The 21,617-nt window shown below is 44.7% G+C and overlaps 1 protein-coding gene across 2 annotated transcripts in view; it reads left to right on the forward strand.

The window, feature by feature from the left end:
• The window catches only part of FNDC3B (fibronectin type III domain containing 3B), a 326,828-nt gene that overhangs the window by 251,296 nt on the left and 53,915 nt on the right, over nucleotides 1-21,617 (forward strand). For both annotated transcript variants that reach the window (XM_081829673.1, XM_081829674.1), the window contains exons 11-15: nucleotides 1,073-1,126; nucleotides 16,203-16,327; nucleotides 17,547-17,721; nucleotides 19,601-19,687; nucleotides 21,050-21,188. In XM_081829673.1, the coding sequence (XP_081685799.1) occupies nucleotides 1,073-1,126; nucleotides 16,203-16,327; nucleotides 17,547-17,721; nucleotides 19,601-19,687; nucleotides 21,050-21,188 (580 nt within the window). The remainder of the gene's footprint in view (nucleotides 1-1,072; nucleotides 1,127-16,202; nucleotides 16,328-17,546; nucleotides 17,722-19,600; nucleotides 19,688-21,049; nucleotides 21,189-21,617) is intronic.

The following is a 21,617-nucleotide window of genomic DNA, read 5'->3' on the forward strand; positions in this document are numbered from 1 at the left end:
CTGAGTTGCCCAGTAGTTGAGTAGGTGATTTATATATATTCTCCCAATTACTTATCACATCCATTTATTCTTGGAACACGAAATTAAACAATGATATCAAATGACTAACAAAAGACCACACTTGACAAACGGCTGAACTGGGCTTTAGGTGCAGTCTGGGGACCCGGCTGCCTTTTGCTAGGGGCTGGAAAGTGCAGTTTGTGGGGCTCCTGCTCCTTCCTGGGCGGGGGGGGGGGTGGGGTGGTCAGGCCCAGACACATTTGTGCAGTGGGGAGACCTGGTCTAGTCCTCCTTCGAGCTGCCTCCTCCATCCCTCCATCTTACTACCCTCGTCCAGTGAGGGACCCCACGGCAGCACCCCCTTCTAGCGGGGCTAACCCTGCAAAGCACTCTTCTCCAAAGTTCTCCACTCCCCTTCCCGTTGCCCAACACCCATTTTCTCAGTGAAGTAGATCTCCACCTGCTTTTAAGAGGAAAGCAAAAGATGAGACTTCTTTTTGCTAACATGCAGAGAGCTAATTGCTCCTGGTAATCTCCCAGGGGATCTCCCTTTTTCTCTCTCTCTCTTTTTTTTTTTTAAAGGAAAATCTCAGTGGCACAGAAGGCTTTCTAATCTTAAGCACTTAAAAAAAAAAAAAAAAACTGTGTGGAGGAAGTTACAAAAAACATATACTCTTAACCCTGAACCTGGCTGAGTCAGATTTACCCGCCGGACTCCAGGCAGCATCTACATTTCTCAGCCGCCTTTTTTCTCCCCCTGTTCCTAAAGTGCCTCTTGAAAGTCTTATCCCCAGAGGAAGTAGGGCACCATGTGGGTGTAAAGAGGGGAAAGCAGGTTTGGCTGTTTGTGGGGTATGATTTATTAGTAGTGGGGCTTTCTCTACGGTTGAATTGTATTAAAATTCATTTGTGATAATGTTTCCCATGGAAATGCAGGAGCCACCAGGGTTACCTGCCCGAGGGGACAGCACAGGGCTAGCGTGGGTAGTGTATTTAAACCAAGTGGAGGGCTCCTAAGTTTTGTCTGTGAACTGCTTTCCCTAATCTCATTTTACTGTTTTTCTTTTTTTAGGCACCAATTGATAATGGTTCAAAAATCACCAACTACCTTTTAGAATGGGATGAGGTAAGCATATTTTCATATCCATCCATCTAAAACACCATTTCAAAAATAAAATTGCTGAACAAATACCATTTTATTCTTTTTTAAGATGTGCTAAACACATGGAAAAAAAGAACGTAAGTAGTGAAAAATTTAAACCTATAGTATTGACTGTGGAAAAGGGAGACGGGCTAAAGTAGTGTAATGAATTGTATTAAATTGCATTAAATGTATTTACTTGGCTTATTTGCAAGAAATGCTGCAGAAAGAAAAGGCAGGGTCTTATCTCTTGTGGAGTCCCTAGTGCCTAGCCAGCCATCAATTTGTATTAAGGATCGACTGCTTTGTTATCTTGACTGCTCAGGGCCATTCTGCATAGATGGTTTTGATAAGGTAAACCATGGTGTGGCTTGGGAAGCATAATTTGTTTCTTCTTTTTGAAGCCATGGATGTATTTTGCTGTTGCCCTCTTGAGCGTTCTCTGTGGGAAAGTTGGAGCCCTGCCTGGAGGCCTCACTCTCCCAAAGGCATGTGTGATCACCCTGTGGACTAGACCGTCCTATAAACAGGCACCCCCTTGGCTGCTTCTGTCACCAGAGGCCCTAAGACGGTATCCATGGTGAAGTCTCCTTATTGTCGAGCCCACTCTGTGCTGAATGGTGACCCTGTGCATTTCTGGCCTTGCTAACGCTACCCACAGAATCTCAGGCAGGAAATAACTGGATGCAGAAAGAAGCCTTTCGTTTCTAAAAAGGAACTGTACTTTTTGTTCTGTAGATTTTAATTCTGTTCGCTCATTTACCCTTGCTCTATTTTATCTTTCTGTGAGTGAGCAAGTAGACGAAGGATTTCGAGAATAGGAAATGTGGAATTGGAGAAATGCAAGTTAACTAGTCCTTGTGACTTAAATTTAGGGGGATTTTAAAGATTCAGAATTCAGGCTTAGGCAAAAAGTGACTTGTTGAGTGTGGAAAAAATATTTTCACCAAATATAAAATGAAATTGGACGAAACTCTCACAATGAAATTTTGATGTGAAAAAGGGGGCCCTTCATAGCTTTCTGCATTAGTGTGTTTTCCCATCTGGGTTGCATCTGAAAGCTGGAGTTCCAAATTACCCAAGACAACGATCTATTGTTCCGGGGATCCTTGTGAATAGTTCCTACGTACAGATTGGTGAAATCTCAGACTTGACCGGGATATTTTACAGATGAGGTGGGTTTCATTTTAAGGTGGTTTAAGTGGAAAGTGAAACCACCCCTACGGCCCTTGTGGAAAGATTTTTATAAGCAGTCCAGAAGGCCGGAAAGGAACCTGGCTGACCTGTGAGCACAGGGCAACATCTTACCATCCCCTCTTCCTCCGAAAGGACAAGTGAGAGTTTGATGGAAAGTGTTAAGTGTGTGTTGGTTTGTTGCACTGACCTGCCTGATGTTTTTTCTCCTATCTTGAGGTTTTATATCAAGATAGAGTTCACCACTAAAGAGGAGGCATTTTTCCTTTCAGATCTCCTCCAAGCTGTGTGCGTGCATGTGTGTATATGTGTGTGTGCGTGCCCACGCATGTGTGTCTCCTATGTTTTTTTGCTGCTTTGGACCATGGCCTCATAAGTTAAGTAGGGTCAGAGAAGTTGAGTATTTGAATGGGAAACCTCCAAGGAAAACCCAGGTGCTACAGGAAATGGTAATGGTGACTGAGTTGTTGGCCTCCTTCCCTTTGAATTTGGATTGAAAGTGCCCTGGCAGGATGCATGGAGGAAATAAGCTACAGCCACAAATGAAATGGAGAAGCTTTGTCTAATGACCATTTATAATCATTAGCACCCACTATAGACTAGTGACCACACAATGTTAAATTGTTTATTTTTGGCCTTCTCCTGCCTTTTCCCTGCTTGCTCTCTTTCCATCCTTTCCTTGCTCCCATCTTAATTCTTCAGCCTTCCCCGTCCTCTTCATTTTCTCTCCCACCTTCTAATTCCTGCTGGCATTGGCTCTGTTGAGATTGACCAAAGACTCCAGGTTAGTGGACTCTCACCCACTATAGGCCTTTTGCCAACGTAGGAATCCTTTTGTATTCTGTGACCTAATATTCACCTTGTAGAAAAACTTCTGGACCCCAAACTCTGTGAAGCGCTCCCTGGCCTTTAAGTTCCATGAGCCCCCTTGGTATAATTGAAAGAACACCAAGATGAGGAGCTGTGGATTCTGTTTCTGGTTTTATTTGGGCAGCTTGACCCCTCTAGTCCTCAGTTTACCCATTAGCTCGTGTATATTTACAATATTGATGCTCTTTCCAAACTCCTTATTTAGGATTGTCCCTTGTGATAAGAGTATGTTTTAGGATCCTTTTCACTGGTGTTTGGCCTGTTCATTTATTAAATATTTCAGCATTTGTGGAGCATACCCTCAATGCCTCAACACTGTATACTGTCCTAGGAGGGATCTGTGACATAGGGAAGGTAATGTGTTTACCCTGAGAGCTGAAAAAGCTAATGTAATGCTATCCTCTTGTACTTTTAAACAGACATGAATAAAACAAACTTAACCACATGCTTCTCAAATTTTTCCATCCAGTAGCTTCTTTGCTTGATACTGTGCCTCTCCTTTTCAGTCCTTCTAAAAAAGATTTAAAAATGGTATCGTTGGGTTTCCTGGCAGTGAGAATAGAAGCAGTAGTAACCAATTCATTCCTGCCTATTTCAGAAGTAAAGTTTCTAACAGAACAGCCTAACAGTTTGTGTTTCTAAATCTGGGGCTAGGTTAGGGACAGTAGTCCTCCTGAGGCAGCTCACTTGGGTTGGTTTTTGCATCCCACATTCCCATGCTACTCAAGCCTTGACTTCCTGAAGGAAGAAAATCAAAGACACCAAGAACAACATCTGCCCTCCAGGAAGTATGAGCATGTGAAGCTCTGGCTATCCCTTCAAAACCTTCTCCTGGTAGTCTCTGGAGTCAGGTACACCTGGTAACAGGGACTCTTTCTAGAATCTGCCCTAGTGGAGTATGGTGGGGCAGCAGAATGGGAGGGGGTGTTTTGCTAGAGTCACTCCCCTCCCCACACCGAACCCTCTCCAGAGCCCGAGCTCTTCTCTCCCAGGACGTCCGTCCGGACCAGCCATACACCCATAAGCCTCTCTGTTGCCCAGGCGGCTGGAAGGGCAGAAGGACAGTAGGGTACACAGAGGAACAGATCCCTACCTGAGAGGGGGACAGGCACCACTCCGAGTCTTGAAGAAGGTTGTGTTCAGGAGTAGCACTCCACCCTGTTTCCTCTCTGACAACTGGTCTGAGAATCACGGCTTGGAGTGAGATGGCCCCATCCATGTCTGGGTGTCCTTTTCATATTTTTTTTTATAGTATTACAGCACTGGTTTAGAGTACTCGGGATACTTTATTTTTTTGTTCAGTTTTTAATCACCATTCCAATAAAAACTATGAGTGGGAAATTTTGAAAGAGCATCAAGTCCTGCTGTCAAGTTTCTTAGAGAAAGGCCTCACTAACGGAAGAGCAGCGGCATAGAGACCAGTGAGTACCTGGCCTGTATTTCTGCAGGGACCGGGAATGGTGTGTGGGGTTGACCATGGGAAGAGCTAATAGTTAATCAGTGGCTAATGGCTGCCCGTCTCTAAGGGCAGGTGTGGTCCTGATGGGGAAGAGAGAGCAGAAACCTATTACCGCCCAGAGGGAAGCTGATTCTCTCTCCAGAATTCATTGTCATCCATGTTGCATCATTGTTCCAGAGAATTCACTTGGAAGTTACTGATAGTTCTGCAAGAGGTTTAGCTACCTACTTTTCTCTGTTAATAATTGTAACTAGGGCGCCTGGGTGGCTCAGTTGGTTAAGCGACTGCCTTCGGCTCAGGTCGTGATCCTGGAGTCCTGGGATCGAGTCCCGCATCAGGCTCCCTGCTCAGCAGGGAGTCTGCTTCTCCCTCTGACCCTCCCCCCTCTCATGTGCTCTCTCTCTCTCTCAAATAAATAAAATCTTTAAAATAATAATAATAATAATAATTGTAACTAGACAGTCCCTCAAGTTTTAAGTCAGTGTGGGAAGTAACTCTGACGGGGAGATGGTAATGAGTCACTAAAAATGGAACACACAGGTGTCACTGGCTTTTCAGCTGTGGCCATCAGTTTTGATCTTCCCCTGAAACAGGTCAGTTCTCATAGTGTGGAAAGGTGTGCACTTTCCTGGTCACATCCCCGTGTTGTGGTGACTAAGGTGAGTTGTGGCGTTCTCAGCCATGGGGCCTGAGAGAGTTGACCTTGCATTTTTGTGGGTCTTCAGCCACTGTGTTCGCCTCCAGGAGCTTCCCGTCAGAAAGGCAGAAGATCATTTTCAAGGTAGTTTTCTACTGGACTACTTGATGAGCCATCTTATGTTTTAACCCCTTTCTGATCACAGTGTGGTCCCTACCCCCACATATACCCCCGTGTTTGCATTTTAATTTCCAAGTCGCAGTCATTCTGCAGGCTGGCAGAAAGCAGGCCCAAAGCCTTATGAGGGTTTCTTTTTTCTGCTAGATTTGAGTATTATACCTAGCACTAACTTTAAAGGAACAACAATAAACTTACTCTTTTGTAAATTAAGTCTTAGTTTAATCCAGAATTATGAATGGGAGAAAAGTTTCTTAACTTTTTAAGAGCAAAACAAGGCTTAGGTGCTAGATTTCTCAAGGTGGATGTTCTTTCCCACAATGGAGAGATTTGGAAGTAGGGGTTCAGGAAGGAGGAGCCAATGCTTAAAGCTCACTACCCCATTCAGGGGCCACCCCTGAGCTAGTATCTTTGACCTGCCCCTGTCGGTTTCTTGGGAACCGACCTGAGCTAAATTGGCTCCTCATCTTGCTTCATCAGCTTGATGACACTGAGGTATCTAGTAGGGGTGGTAGGTTTTCTCTAGAAGTAGCTAAGAGGGAGGGATTGAGGACACAGATATCTCTAGGGTAGGGAGGGGCTCTTCCAAAAAAGAATTAGGAACCTTGCATTGACTTGCACTTCCATGCCTGCCCAGTCTGTTTTAAGGGATGGTGATCTGGCCTTTTTTTTTGGGGGGGGGGGAGGAAGTTAAGTAAAAGAGCAAACTTCACAGTCAAATAGGAACTTTGTTTTCCATTTTAGAAAGCATAAGTTCTGTGAAGGCAGTATTTATGAAAACTCGTCGAGAGTTTTCCTCTTAGATAAGGTTTTCATTCGTGCCATACCGAAGTCTGAAGGGTGCTGGTGCAGTGGGTCCCTCAGAGCAAATGCAGGTCTCCTACAGTCTTGCTGGGATTGTGTGACACGGATTCATATTGATGATGTGTATCAGTCACATGGTGCTCACTTCATAGTCTCTGCTTTGTCTGTAACTAGTCAAGCAAGTAACTTAGCCCCTGAGCCTTCGCTTTTCCACCTCAAATCAGTGTGTCACCTCCCAGGTGGGTTGGGGTTCAGTGGGTTAGCCTGGGGACTAGCGGATGCGGTGTCCTGAGTATTTCATGTCACCTAAGTACGTATCAGGGTCTGGGGTAGGAAAAGTCAGCCAGCAGAAGGATTGTATGACTTTCTTCTGTGGAACTTCGACAGAGGAGGCCCGAGGCTAGCGTCTCCCGTTTGAACTAAACAAACATGGATGTCCGTGCTATGTATAGATGTTAATTTGCCATTAGCTTGGCTTCCGGACGTGACATATAGGAAACATACGGAAGAACCAGAGAAATAGCTTTGTGGGAATGTGACTAGTACAGTTCCCAAGAATCTTTCTCACATGTGACTCAGCTCTCCCAAATAGGAATTTCACATCTGGCTGCGCTGGTGACTAATGAGCCAACACAGCTGTAAAACACAGGCGACTAAGAATGAGATAAATGCCACAGAAGTCAAGGGAAGTATAATTTGAAGTAGAAAGAGCAGAAAAGGCCAGTCACAGGTAGAGCCCATACAGCCCCTGGGGGGACCCATGAGCAAGCCAGAGCGCGCTCAACAGTCCTGTTGCTGAAACTCTGTGGAGCTGACCTCAGGCCGTGGATTGTCGCTTCTTAGACACCGAGTTTAGGAGGGGCCAGCTTAGCTCAGTGCCCCTGAGCAGGTGCTTGGTAACTGGTTTACGAAACAGATTACTTTTTAGCTTAGGTGTTGCATGGTTAGTGTCAGTAATCTTTCGGAATGCTTCTTGGCATGAGGGAATTTGCCCATGGCTTCTCTGGTTGGACAGCAACCATTCATGGAAGGGGCTGGAGCTTCAGCAGGCAGAGTGACTTACTGGGTCTCCCACAGTGCATGAGGAGAGCTCCCTGAGGATGCGGCCACCACTTTCTCCAAGGTGCCATGCTGCCTGAGCCTTAGATTGCAGAGCGTTGGTCCAGTGAGAAAACCGGGAAGGCGGGTTAGCATTCTGCAAGCAATCTCCAGTGCCCAACTGAAATGAAGATGCCACTTGCCAGGCCCACGTGCTCTTTCAGTCATTCTTGGGGAACGCCCTCACGGAGATGGGAGAATGGGGTGCCAGGGTCGTTGGGCACTCTGTCCGTCACAAACCAACTTTCACCTGAGTGTCTTAAGCTGAATCAGTGACCTGGCAGGGTAGCCGTGTTCTGCCACATCCCAGACCTCCACTGCCACGGGCAGGGGTGGTGTCAGAGAGCCAGGGGACCAGCTTCCTCTACTCCAGCTTCTGTTGGAGGGAAGTAGACCAGGAGGGATGTAAGAACTCAGAGGGGTTCTGGTACCAAAGGCAGAGAGCTGAGTTCAAGGAGCCCTGTCTTTTGGGACCTCAGCCCCAGGCATCTGAACCCCTGCTTTGTGTCATTTGTCACATGTATGCAGGATGGGTTATTATGTGTTTGGATAACCGACTTTGTGGGCAGCTTCTGGCTGCTCCAAAATTACAAATACCTATCTTGGTCCATGGCACCTAATTTATCAACTCATGTTTTTTGTGCTTGTTGGATGCCAGCTGGAAGATGACTGCCTTGGGCCTCGGCTAGGTGAATGGGCTGAGTCTTCCATGCCTTAGGTGATGGCAAATCCTACAGGCAGCCTCTTCTACAATCACTCCCTTGCTTCTTTCCTTTCCCTTCATTGGGCCAGTCTCAACATTCTGGTCGGATCAAAGCACTAGACATGGGATGATCCTCCATATTTGGAGGGATATGTAGGAACATTATGTTGGTTGGTTTTAAATCCGAGGACCTGATGAGTATCCTTGACTATTTCAGGGCGCTAAGCCTCTCCCACTAGTAGAAAAAAAAACTGTGCCAAAGGATAAAATGCATGCAGTATTTATTTAGTAATGTGCAACACAAACTATCCCACCCCGTTTTCTTACCTTTGAAAGTTCCTCTGTGCCAGAACGCTCCAAATGAAAGAGCCATCCCTGAGGGGAGAGTGAGGTTTGGCACAAGGAGCCTTTGAATCCACCCAGATGGGGAGCGTCCCCACCGCCTTGTTAGGAACCCCTTCTTATACATGGTTATGCGGAACACATACATGCTCTTTTATTTCTCAAGCCAACATTTATCTTTGATGTTGCCTAGGGTCGGCCAGTGCTGGAACAACTTCTAAATATAGACGTACTCGCAGACTAAATCTTTGAGGCTGGCGGGAGTTCAGTTGGCGAGTGCAACTTTATTTTTTACTTGATTTATCGTTGCCATTTTTGACAGGTTAAACTCTGCTGTTGCAGAGGGTGCCCCGGCCCAGAGTCACTCAGCACCTGTCTGCAGCCGGCAGCTCCTGGGCCACGATCACATGACAACCAATAACCAAATTCACGTAACTTAGTTAGCAGGCAGTTATCAGACGTGGTAAGAGCAGCTCCGGAAGGCGAGCGGGCGCGGCTGTGAAAGACCCTGAAAGAGAAGGGGGTCAATGGAAAGAGGCCATAGATGAAGAAACATCAGGGAGAGTTCTCATGACCAGAGGGAGGTGGCTCACCACGGATTCTAATGCCCTTGCAGTGGCCATTCTGATTTCCTTGTGCTAGGAATTAAGCTGTCATAAAGAGGAACAGGAAGGATCATTTCCAATTTATTAATTAGAAGGCAACTGAAAATATCAGCTAACTTCATCTCTTAGTGCCAGCCTTGGGCATACCAGCTTCCAGGGTGGTTAGTGCCAGGCTAATTGGAAATGTTAGCCAAAGCAACCACATTCCCCACAGTCTACAGAATTACTCTTGGCAGAAAAATACTATAGCCTGAATTAATTGGATTATGTGTGAGTTATACGTATAGAATCAGCCATGGTTGTGTGAAGTTCCTCAGTAGGAAACCAACCCATTTAGAGGATTCATCTTCCCAAGAACTGAGGACAAGTTGATGAAGACACATAAGTTAATAAAGAGGGAAAACGGACTTGAAAAAGAAGTTCTGTTTTCAGTCTTTTAGTTACATAGCTTTACAAATGAACAGTTACTTTTAAACATGTGTTTAACTTGGGGCTCCTGGGTGGCTCAGTCGGTTAAGCGTCTGCCTTTGGCTCAGGTCATGATCTCAGGGTCCCGGGATTGAGCCCTGCATCGGGCTCCCTGCTCAGCCGGGAGCCTGCTTCTCCCTCTTCCCCTCTGTCTCTTTCTCTCTCTCAAATACATAAAATCTTTAAAAAAAAAAAAAAAAAACAAACATGTTTTTAACTGTAAAAATGAGTTGCATTTTATGAAATGGATCAAATACTTTTTATATACCTAGATAGCCATTTTTAAATAAGCAGACCCACCTATAAATTGATTTCCCCGCTGGAACTTTATTCCTTTATGTGTTCATAAACAACACAGAGAGGCGGGAACCCGAGTACGTACCCAGGGTCCTTTGCAAGGTTATTTGATTTGCTCACTCTGGTGGCCTTAGGTTACATCATACCAGAACCATCCCCAGACGTCAACAAGACTGTTGCATGTCTGTGTTTTAAAATCTTCCCACAGTTCTCTGCAGTTTGGGGGATAGTATTACTAAAAATCTTACTTCAGTCTAAAATGTAACTCCGTGAGATGAAGTAACTGCATCGCCCTGCCTAACAGTTTTGGTTGATTTTATCATGTAGGAATCTGGTTACATTTTTAGCTTTTGCAGAAATTCTTAAAATCTCTTCAGAGACCTTACTTTGTTGGCTTTGAGGGAAAAAGGCATGTACCAAGTGCATGTAGAAAATAGAACCCTTTATTCAGTCAGACGTTACACATTTGGGTTCTAGAATGCGCACTTCCACTCCCTTACCTACTAGCTATTTATAGTACAAGAGGAATTTGTGAAAGTTTACTGAAAAACGTCATACTATTAAACATATATGGACATCAAAATAGATGAGTGTAATATTGTATAATAGATTACCTCAACGCTTAATGGCTTAAAACAGTCACTTTCTTGGATTCTTGGTTGGGAATTTGGACCAGGGTACTGGGAGAATGGCTTATACGTGTTCCACAATTTCTGGAGCTTCAGGTGGGCAGGGAGGCTCTTTGGCTGGGGGCTGGAATCTTCTGGCAGAGTCTTCATTCACAAGTCTAGTGGTCACTGCTGGCTTGGGCAGAACCTCATCTGCAGCTCCCTCACAACATGGCAGCCCCAGGAGAGTCAGAATTGGGACAGTGAGTGTTCTGGGGAAAAGGCAGAAGCTTCATCACCTCTTCATACCTAGCCTTGCAAGTCACACAGCTTCATTTCCACTCCATTCTGTCCATTACAAACACATCACAAGCCCACTCCAATTCAAGGGAAAGGACTGTAGACTTTCTTAGTCATGAGAAACCATTAAAAATCTTTTTTGCCACTCCATTCTGTCCATTACAAGCACATAACAAGCCCACTCCAATTCAAGGGAAAGGACTGTAGACTTTCTTAGTCATGAGAAACCATTAAAAATCTTTTTTGCCTTTATCTTTGTATAGCACATACATTGTTTCGAGTACTATGCCCTAGGATTGTTACATACAAGGTCATGGACTTTGAAAGGCAATATAACTCTTGTTCATACTCCTGCTACTCTTCCAAGTGTTCTGGGAAGAGGGAGAAGGAAGACCAACGTGCGCCCAGAGATGCAGTGGTAGGTAGGGTGGGACTCATCCTTGCCCCCAGCACAGTTCTGCTAGCCAGCAGAGTATGACTTGGGGGCACTCAAGCACTGCTCTTCTCAGTTAGCAGTTGGAAGAGATCACTGTCTGTTCCCTTAGTGATAAGGAGAGAGAACCCAGGAGATGAACAATATTTCCGCCACAGGTGTCATACTTTAAAGCAGGAGCATGTGTCCTCTTCCCTTGGGTAACTCACAGGCAGTCAGCAAAATGTTTAATCAGGGGGTGGGGAGAAAATACTGAAGAAATATGTTATAATTTGATTTAATAGCTATAAAATTTAAAAATTTTTTGAACTATGGATTAGAAAGAAATGGAAAAATATTTAAGTACATAGTAAAAGGGCAGAAGATAAAATGGGAAAATAGAGACTATGTTCCTTAAAATATTGAAAGCCTTTTACATTTGTAATTTATCTCCAAATTTTATTTTAAAGAATGAAATGTTTGATGACATTTCCTTTCCCCCACGCCTCCCAGTGGTTGGGGGAGGACATCTTTGTCCCTGAGGTTATTAACACATCTTGAGAAAAACCTTTCCAAGGGTGAGTCAGCCTCTGCTCTTGAGCCTCGTGGGAGTCCACGTTTTACCTGCTCCCTTGTGTTTCCTTCTCTTGTCCCTGCCCTTCCACGGTCCGGCAGAACGGTGGAGGTTACTGAGTGTTGACATTCTTCACAAGTTAGCAGGAACCTTGTAGGACCTAGAAGAACATCTGGACTCTGATTATTGTTAGGACTTGTGACCAACTGTGTGACCTTTTTAAAAAGTGAGCTTTGGAAGGATTTTAAGTGTTACAAGGCTGGGACTCTCCCCAGAGATGGGACCTCTCTTTGGTATGTGAGTCTAAACTGAAAAGAGGCGCTTGCTCACCTGGAGGGAGGCAGAGGGTATGGCTGGCAGAGGGTATGGAGAGGAAGCTGATCCTCTGGGGTCTAGAATATAGATAATATGCAATGTGCTTCCGTTTCATGGTAATAAAGAGGAGGTAGAGGCAAAACTGAGCAGCGGGGACCTGGGCAAGGGCTGATGTGATATGGGCCTTGTATAGGCACCACCTCGCTGGCTTTCCTGGAGAGCAGTGGCGACCAGGAGTGGGGGACAAGCATCCTGCGCCCCGGCCAGAAAACAGCTCTGTTTGTGTCAGGGCCATGGGTGCTGAATTGGTGCTCTCGGGCTGGGGCTGCGTCTAGGATAATGATAGATTAACAAGACCTGTGGATCTAGTCGAGTGAGAAGAGGAACACTGAACCCAGGTTTGTGATGCTGCGCCCCATGCGAAATTGAGTGCCTTGAAGTTAATCAGCACACAGTGAGTTTGTACTCCCAAGATTTCTTCACATTTAGTAAAGATTAATCTTGTCCTTGAACTCAGTTGTACTGTAGCAGCAAGCATTTGGGCATGCCCAGGATTCTGAAGTGGAAACCAGCCAGGGAGCCCTGAAATTCTGCCCCTTTTGGCCTTGTGGACACTGGTGGTCGGAGGTTTGGCCAGAACACGGCTGGGGGTTGGATCACTTCGTGTCAAATGCAGCCCACTGCCTAGATCTGTTCCAGAATGATGAAGGGTGTGGACTTGACGCCTCCTTTCTGCTCTTTGTCTAATTGGGGTGAAGTTTTCTTTCCTTCCGCAGGGGAACAGGACTTCCTTGTTCATCTTAGGGAGGTTCTGATCCTAATTGTTCTCATGCTGCGTACTTGATCTCCCCATGTACAAAGAATCGGGCGCCAGCCCTTCCCTTATAGACCAGCCAACAGCTCGGCTGTTGGAGCCCTACTCTTACTCTCCTCTGTGTGACACACCACACATGGCCTCATAGTAGTCGCTGACCAGGACCAGGCCAGGGCCACTGGTGTCCCTGCTGCCTGTGTTTGGCTAGATTATTGGCAGCAGACCTAAAAAGCGTCAAGAGATACTCATTTCTCTTAGGACCATGTTTTAGTAGGAAACTTTGCACAAGGCTGACCTTAATTGACGAAAAAGTAAGCTTCCAAGGAAAGCTAGTATATCTTAGTAATCCTGTGTAGTTTAGATTAGGTTTTATTAGAAGGGGGTACCCGCCAGAGATCATAATCTCTCAGTCATTTGGAGCCATGCTACCGATAACATATGGAAGTTACGATTTGCCATCTGTAAAACTTCACTGACAGTAATGCTCAGGCATCTTTAATTTCTGATAAACAATGATAAGCACTCCCATGACCACCCCCATCGGTTCATCTGAATCCTTCAGTCTTCTAAAGCATTCTTTCTTTTTTTTTTTTTAAAACCCTACTCATTTCTGTCAACAAGAAAAACCGGCTAATATCTTATTTGCAAATGCTGTTTGCAACCTGGCCTCCTCCTTGGTGTACAGACTAATTCTCCACATCAGCTGTACCTTTGAACATGCCCTTGCCCCAGAGCCCAAGCCCAGAGCTCTGCGAGCACCTGGCACAGTCTGTCCCGGAAGACCAGGGTGACACCATCCCCCATGCTGTTCCCCGTCTTCGTTTGCTAACCTCCCAGCTATAGTTCACTTTTGCACTGCAAGGACTTTTGTCAATATTCCTGTTGTTGTTTTTTTCTTCTCAGGTATCCCTTTTATATTAAGCTCCATGTCGTACGCGAGTATTTCCTTACTTCCTTCACTCTGTGAACTATGTGTACTCTTACCCTTCAGACTCCACAAATACTGCTTCTAAAACTCGGTTCTAAGGTTCCAGCAACTCTGGGTCTTTCTGCATGTTATTAAGGGCCATGCACAGAGTAGTTCATCTTGGAAGGTACAAATTTTCCAAGATGGAAAATTTGGCGTGCTTTATGTAACAAGTTGGAGTTTATTTAGTAATTGTTCCTGATACTAAAGTAGGAGGGGGGAAAATGTTAGCAACATAGGAAAAATGTCTTGAAGGTCACAGAATGCCTCTGCCCCAATTCTTCGGCAAGTCCCTGTGCTGTGGCCCTGTAAAAGAAAAGTCTAGGCCCCATCATCGATCTTCCCCATTCTTTTTTCTCGTTTCAGCCATAGTCCGGTTTTTACCATATTAAAACAAATCAACCTAGTAAGAAACAGACTGACTTTTATTTACTGGCTATAGTTCTAAGCACCAGAAATGGGCAAAGGAGACCAAACAAAGAAATAGGAAAAATGAGGCATTGAAGGGGAGCCAGCATCGGGTTTGGAAGGAATGAGGCTTCCGTGGTGGCAGGATGTGCCTTTCTTGCTCTGTTTACTCTGAGCTCAGAAATAGAAGAGGAAAGAAGGTAGATCACGCGACAGCTTGAAATGGATACAAAACATACCAGGGCGTGCATAGAGTATAATCAGACACTGGATGTAATTATGCAAATGTATGTATAAACAGTTTTTCTATGAATAAATCGTCTGCAGCAACCTTAACACTCAAGGTTAAAGTAAGCATAAGGGCATGATATGCCAGCCACTCAGTGATGTTGCCCAAGTAGCAGCTGAAAAATGTTATGCTTTCCCGTTTGCATATGAATGTACTTTGAAACTTTGATAATATGAACTTTGAATCTTAAAGATTAATAGGACTTCCACTCCCTTCCTGGAAAGGGCACCACCTTGCTCAGGGTGGGGAGGGGAAGGCATGGATTTAGTCTGAGGATGAATGTGCCAGGGTTGTTTTTAATCTGTTCGCTCTAGTGGGACTTCAAGCTAGTTGTGTGTTTATTTTATTTTTAATTAAACTTCACCTGGGATGTGTTTTAGTGGTAAGCATTTTGGAGGCCTGCTTAAAGGAAGGAAATGCTTAAATTTGCTTAGGAGAAAAATGTGCTTTCATCTTTCTTTATAAAATAAATTGAGAACTTCAAACATATTTCTGAAGGCCCTGGGCCCAACCTGTCTGATTAGAATGCTAAGATTCATTCAGTGTTAGCATGTGGTTTTCTTTGTGTGAACATCGATAAAACACCATTGGATGGTGGGTATGAAATATTTGTTCTGCCTTACTACTGATATGAGGATTCCATGCCTGAGCATGGCACAGGGCAGGTGAGGTTTTTTTCTTACTCATGGGTCTGTTAAGACAACCTACCAGAGTGTTTTCTTTTTACTTCAAAGAATTTGAAGCATCATGTCAGGCTAGAAAGGCATTAAAAATGTATTTCCAGCCTGATAAGAACTGTAAAGAGAGGTGATAATACATAGAGGTGAATTCAGCCTCATGCTGAATCGGACATTCGACTCTGTAAGCAGTGATTGAGTTCCCTGACTGTCCAAGGCACTGTTAGGAGGGAAGCGGATATGGGCCAGGTGAGTCAAAGGCATGTGACGAGAATTTAGGGATCAGTGAACAAGTAGCTCACCACTGCAGGAATGTACATGTTCAGGGACTGGGGGGCCAAGTGGGAAAGGAGAGAGAAGACTGGGGAGGGCTTTCTTTCTCTGGCATACTAAACTCGTTAGACTGATCCTCAGGTGTTCGGGAAGTACTGTGCGTTTCCACAACTGGCAATCCCTAAAATAAGGCTGCACACTTACTCTTGGTTGGTCAGACTGGGCAGTTTGACCAATCCAAGTGAGGAAGATCTTAGAAAATGTGCATTGTCTTATACTGAAAGGACTTTTTTGTTGATGATGTTGTTGTTGTTGTTAACCAGAGCCACTTTAGAAATACCACAAGCACGATGCATGATTTGTCTCAGTTACAGATTTTTCTTTTTCTTTTTTTTTCTTTTTTAAAGATTTTATTTACTTGAGAGAAAGAGAGATTGAGAGAATGGGTGGGAGGAGGGCAGAGGGAGAAGCAGACTGCCTTTTTTGACCAGGGAGCCCGACGCAAGGCTCGATCCCAGGACCCCGGGATCATGACCTGAGCTGAAGGCAGACGCTTAATGAACTAAGCCACCCAGGCGCCCACAGAGCCCTTATGTTAAGGATGACGTTGCATTGTCAAGTGCTTCATGTGCAAACAAACACTCCCCTAGAAGCTTTCCTTCTCTTGGTTCTGTTCATCCAAACCCAGGAAATGAAACCATTATTCAAAATGCCTTCTCAGTTTCTTACTTACTTTTTAAAAAATTGTGTGATTGTTCACTCTTTTTTAGGGGAAAAGAAACAGTGGTTTCAGACAGTGCTTCTTTGGGAGTCAGAAGCACTGCAAGTTGACAAAGCTTTGTCCAGCGATGGGGTACACGTTCAGGTTGGCTGCTCGGAATGATATCGGCACCAGGTATGACGTTCCCTCGCCCTCCTGCCGTTAAACACTCACACGGTGATTCTGTGTCTTCCTCTCATGTGGTGGCTGGAAGGCGTGAAGACATCCCCTGCCTCCACACTGAACCAATTAGAGATTTTCCCAGAGGGAATCCTAATCAGAGGGTAGAAGGCGCCTCCCGAGGCGATGACTGCTGCTGGGCGGCCTCGGTGCAGGCTCACAAGCTGTGAGGCAGGGCCCACGAGGGGTCTCTGGAAGCCCAGATGAAGGTAGCAGTCCAGATTCTGAAGGAAATCCCTCTTGAGGCTTTATTTTTTCTCAGAACATGTGCCTTTTCCTTTCGTCACTACTCATGCAGTTGCCTTTTTCAGTTATATTTGAGGTTGCCTGATAGAGAGGAAGGGGTGCTGGGAGGGGCATTCTTGTCAAGCCCTGGGCAGACCCTCACAGGATTGGTGAAAACCCACCCTGGCCAGGGCACCGCCGCTTGCCTCTGAGCTGCAGAAGAAAGGCCGGAACAGGTGTCCGGGGATTAAAGATGCTTTGAAAAGACCGTATTTCATTTGTACTTCCTGGGTAACTCTTGATTAAGGGAAAAATCCTTTCTCTTTCATCACTGCTTATTGAAAAATCTTAAAGGTTCAGCACATCATTGGTCCGCAAGCTTTTTTCCAGCCTCGAGAACATCACAAAGTTTCACAGCCCCCTCTCCCCATCCGTGATAGCGGTGCACATTTCGAGTCTGCCGGTAGAAAAAGTCATGATGATAAAGGCTTCAAGAGTTTGTCAGTGAATTGGAAGCACCTACAGACTTCTGAAAAATAGCACCGTATATATTTGTAAAACAGTGTATTTCATCAGCAGACGATTATTTGTGCTCGCATTGATTTGAAGTTTCCTTGGTAGCCGTGGGTCATAGCTTAGTGACATTGCACAGTGTTGTGCTTTCTGCTGGGTGCTTTCAGGGGGAAATAAATCCTTAACTCTGTTGTCCTGCAATGTGCTGTGCTTTCTTAGTCGCAGCCTGAAGCAGGCAGTCAGGCAAATGGAAAACTGGGGTAGGGAATATCACATAAAGGATGCTTGCCTTCCTTTATTGGCCGAATCTGTCATGCCCCAGACTTTCCAACCCGAGCAAGTCGGGCAGTAGGTAGGCTTATCCTTCCTCTTTTAAAATGCCAAGATTCCCCCCATGTTCCTAAATGTGTGTCTTACTGGGTTTATCTCTCTGTAGTGGTTATAGCCAAGAGGTGGTATGTTACACATTAGGAAACATTCCTCAGATGCCCTCTGCACCAAGACTTGTTCGAGCTGGAGTCACATGGGTCACGTTGCAGTGGAATAAACCAGAAGGCTGTTCACCTGAGGAAGTGGTCACCTACACCTTGGAAATCCAGGAGGATGAAAATGTAAGCTCTGCAGATTTTATACCCTTGCATATGTTGTGTATAAGTCAGTATCGTCATAACGGACAGAACACCATAAATTACATTAGCTACTTAAGTTCAAAACCAGGCCCTTAATTTCTACCATTACCACCACCGGCTCTCCTTCCCACAGTCTTCCCCATCTCAGGGAGTGGCATTCCTGTCCTTCTGTTTGGGGAAGCCAGAAAATCTGGAGTTGTCCTTGACCCCATCAGTCAGCAAATCCTTTTAAATCTATCTTCAAAAATTAACCAGAAATCTAACCATTTCTCAAAAGCTAAGGCTACTACCCTTTCACAAGCCACCATTATGCCATCCCTGGAGTTTTGCAGTAGTCTCGTTAAGTATTTTCCCTCCCTTCACCCTTCTTATACTATAGTCTGTTCTCCACAGGAAGCCTAGGTGATCTGTTAAGTAAAGTAGATCATGTCAGTGCTCTGCTTAGAACCCTTCCTACCTCTGGGCCTTCTCCTCTCTTCTAGAATAAAAGCTGGAGCCCTTTCAATGCCTACCAGGTCCTATGCTATTGGATTTTTCTTTCATGTCCTTGTTTCTGCGTGTGTAGTCACATAGAACACACAAGCATGTACCCTAGCCTCAGGCCCTTTGCAGTTTCTGTGCCCGATAGCTCGAAGGCCCTTCCACTCACCTCTGACTCGTTTCCCCCGTTTCCGTCAGGTCCCTTCTCACACATGATTTGTAGAGAGCCCTTCCCTGACCACCGTGTAAAACAGCACCATCCGGTAGAACTTTCCACCACAGAACATTTCCACAGAAATGATCTGTAGTTCGTGCTAGCCAGCGAAGGTAGCACCAAGTCACACTTGACGACTGAGCACTTGAAATATGGCTGTGGGCAAGGAACTCAATTTTTAATTGCATTTAGTTTAAATTTAAAGGGCCCCACGTGGCTGCCTTATTTAACCGGCACAGCCCTAGAGGAACACCTCACTAGATCCACCGCTTTGTCCTTTCACCCCGCATGATTTTCTTTGTCGTTGCCCTTAACACCACACGACATGCTTCATATCTATATATAGGTTTTATTTTTTTAATCACTATCTCCACCTGGCATGGAAATTTCTGGTGGGCAAGGCTTTGTCTGTTCTTGGGCCATGCTGAGCCCATAGAACGCGGAAGGAAGCCTGAGGCCTAGAAGGTGCTCGTGTAATCGTTGATGGATGGATGGATGGATGGATGGATGGAGCGATGCGTGATTGAAAATACTAATGAATTCTGTACATTCAGCTTTTAGGGGGATACTTAATCCTCTTAAAGGATCTTGCCTTTCCCATCCAGACTGTCCTTTCTTCCTTGGCCAGAAGAGGACACTGTGTGGTCAGAAACCTCAGCCACAGTTCATTACCTAGCACATTGCCGCTACACAGTGAAGACCTCAAAAGAAGAGGCTTTTCTCAGAAAAACGTTAAATACATTCTTTTACAGTACATACCACTTTGTCACATAGCACTACTTGGTGGTTCAATCCTTTGTGTAAAATGCTTATTGAGTCCCCAGGAGAAGTTTGCTCTGTGAGGAAAGCATATGGTGGTGTCTATTTCAGAGCAGGTTTGCATTCTCTCAAGGGGAGAGCATTGTTCTCATTCACATTAGTATTAGCCTCACAATAAAGTTCAGCAGACCCAGGAGAAACTACAATGTGATAAAGTTAAATTATTACTTAGAGCTAGAGCACCATCCGCAACACCGTGGACTCTGATACTCTTTTTTGTCATCCCTGCCAGACCTCTGGCCACTGGTGGTGATAGAAAGAGGCAATAGAAAAATCCTAAACACAAAGGTATTTAATAATGCCCAGATTTTATGATACTGATGTTTCTTTCTGGCTTTGCCTTTGCAGGATAACCTTTTCCACCCAAAATACACTGGAGAGGACTTAACCTGTACTGTGAAAAATCTCAAAAGAAGCACACAGTATAAATTCAGGGTGAGTCAGTCATTTCGGTACCTGAACTGCTTAAAAAAGCAGCCGTTTCATGCTTTACCCATTTACCATTTCAAATGGACTCCATAGGTTAAAAGATTTTTAAGGTTCACCGCACTTTACATTTTTAAAGTAACACTTCTTAAAAGGCACACCATACTTTAATTTTAAAACCCGGTTTTGAGAGAGGAAACTGTTGTCCTGTGCTGGAACAACTCGCATTACGGCGTGGCCGGGAGCCCTCAGCCAGGAGCACCCAAACCGAATGCTCAGTGCACCTGTCTTGCCCCGCGCTTCACACCTTGCCCTTCCGTGTTTCTGCTTCCAATTCGATTTCCCTTTCACTCTGCCTCTGCCTTTGCTCTTCTGCCCGTTTTTTTCCTCAGCTGTTTTTATTTTTCTCTTCCATTACCCACTCCCTCACTACTTAGGCATTGCTTCGGTCACAACCCACCACCCTTCATGTCACCATAGGACTCTGCTCTGTAAGGAAAAACGGAGCTTCGCAGCCGTTAAAGAGGAAAAGCCAGGCGGTGGGCTGTTGATGTGTGCACAGCGCTGTGCGCTCTGCTAGGACGAGAGAAGCTCGTCTTCTGAGTCTTCCCTTCCTTCTCTTATTTGGGGGACAGATGGTGTTTGACACGCTTAGTGGTCATTCAGTAAATAGCTGTCAGATTATCAAGTGAAGAGTGTGACTGTTGGAGGAAAGTGATAGTTTCTAATTTTTCACAAATGCTTGCTGTTTGGAGCCGGCTCTGAGAACATAGGGATGGTGCTAGCATTTCTCCACAAGGTGGCATTGCCCTCCCCTTAAATAAATAAGGGTATTTTTTACCTGTTTTCCCCTCCCCATATTTTCCTTCTGCAAAACAGTAAGAACCAGGAGGTAACATACTGGTTTTGTTTTATGCCTTCTTGAAAGGGTAAAAATGTCTTTCACTAAAACCCACCTATATTGTTTTATTTTTAATTGTTCATAGCTAACTATATGGAAAATAAGTACCTCATGAAGGAAACACTTGTAAATCAGTTGTTTGAGATTGAGAGAGAGAAAATGTATGTGTGTGTCTGTCTGTGTGAGTTTACAGACGCCTTGATCTTGCCATGTTCAAAAGTTCCCATTTCGAGGCTCCTGGGGGACTCAGCCAGTTAAGTGTCTGCCTTCGGCTCAGGTCATGATCTCAGGGTCCTGGGATCAGTCCCTCACTGGGCTCCCTGCTCAGCAGGAGTCGGCTGTCCCTCTCCCTCTACGTTCTCTCTTGCGTGCTCTTTCAAATCAATAAAATCTTTTTTTTTTTCCAAATGTTCCCATTTCTTTAATACCTGTACCTAAAGCGTGTTAATATTTTTTCGGTTGTATTATAGCTGACTGCTTCTAATGTGGAAGGGAAGAGTTGTCCAAGTGAAGTTCTGGTGTGTACGACAAGCCCTGACCGGCCTGGGCCTCCCACAAGACCCCTCATTAAAGGACCAGTTACATCTCACGGCTTTAGTGTCAAATGGGGTATGTTTTGCTACTGGTGCTGTTGCTTATTTTTGACAGATTTTTAAAAACTGATTAACTTCAGTAGTGACAAACCAAAATAAGAAATAAAAGGTATTATTTGTGGGAGTTTTACAGATTTGGAATATATGAATGAGAAACATTCAGAGAATTCCACCAACTGGTAAAATGGACAATTTTAAGAGCATTTTACTTCATGATTTGTCCTGTATTTTTCCTCCTATACTTTTTAATATATTATTGATTTGAATGTAGTAATCTCTGAATATATATTCATTCTTCAGTAGCTTGCCCTTACCAAATGGTAGTGATATTTAAGGTAAAAAATTGATTTATAAAATTAATGCTGAAAATAAATTTCAGACTTTAGGTATGTCATCGTAAGTAAATTTTGACGTACAGAATGTTCAAGTTAAGAAGAACTAGGAA

This window comes from Leptonychotes weddellii, chromosome 1 (genome assembly GCF_054177405.1).
Source record: "Leptonychotes weddellii isolate Sample4059 chromosome 1, ASM5417740v2, whole genome shotgun sequence".
NCBI lineage: Eukaryota > Metazoa > Chordata > Mammalia > Carnivora > Phocidae > Leptonychotes > Leptonychotes weddellii.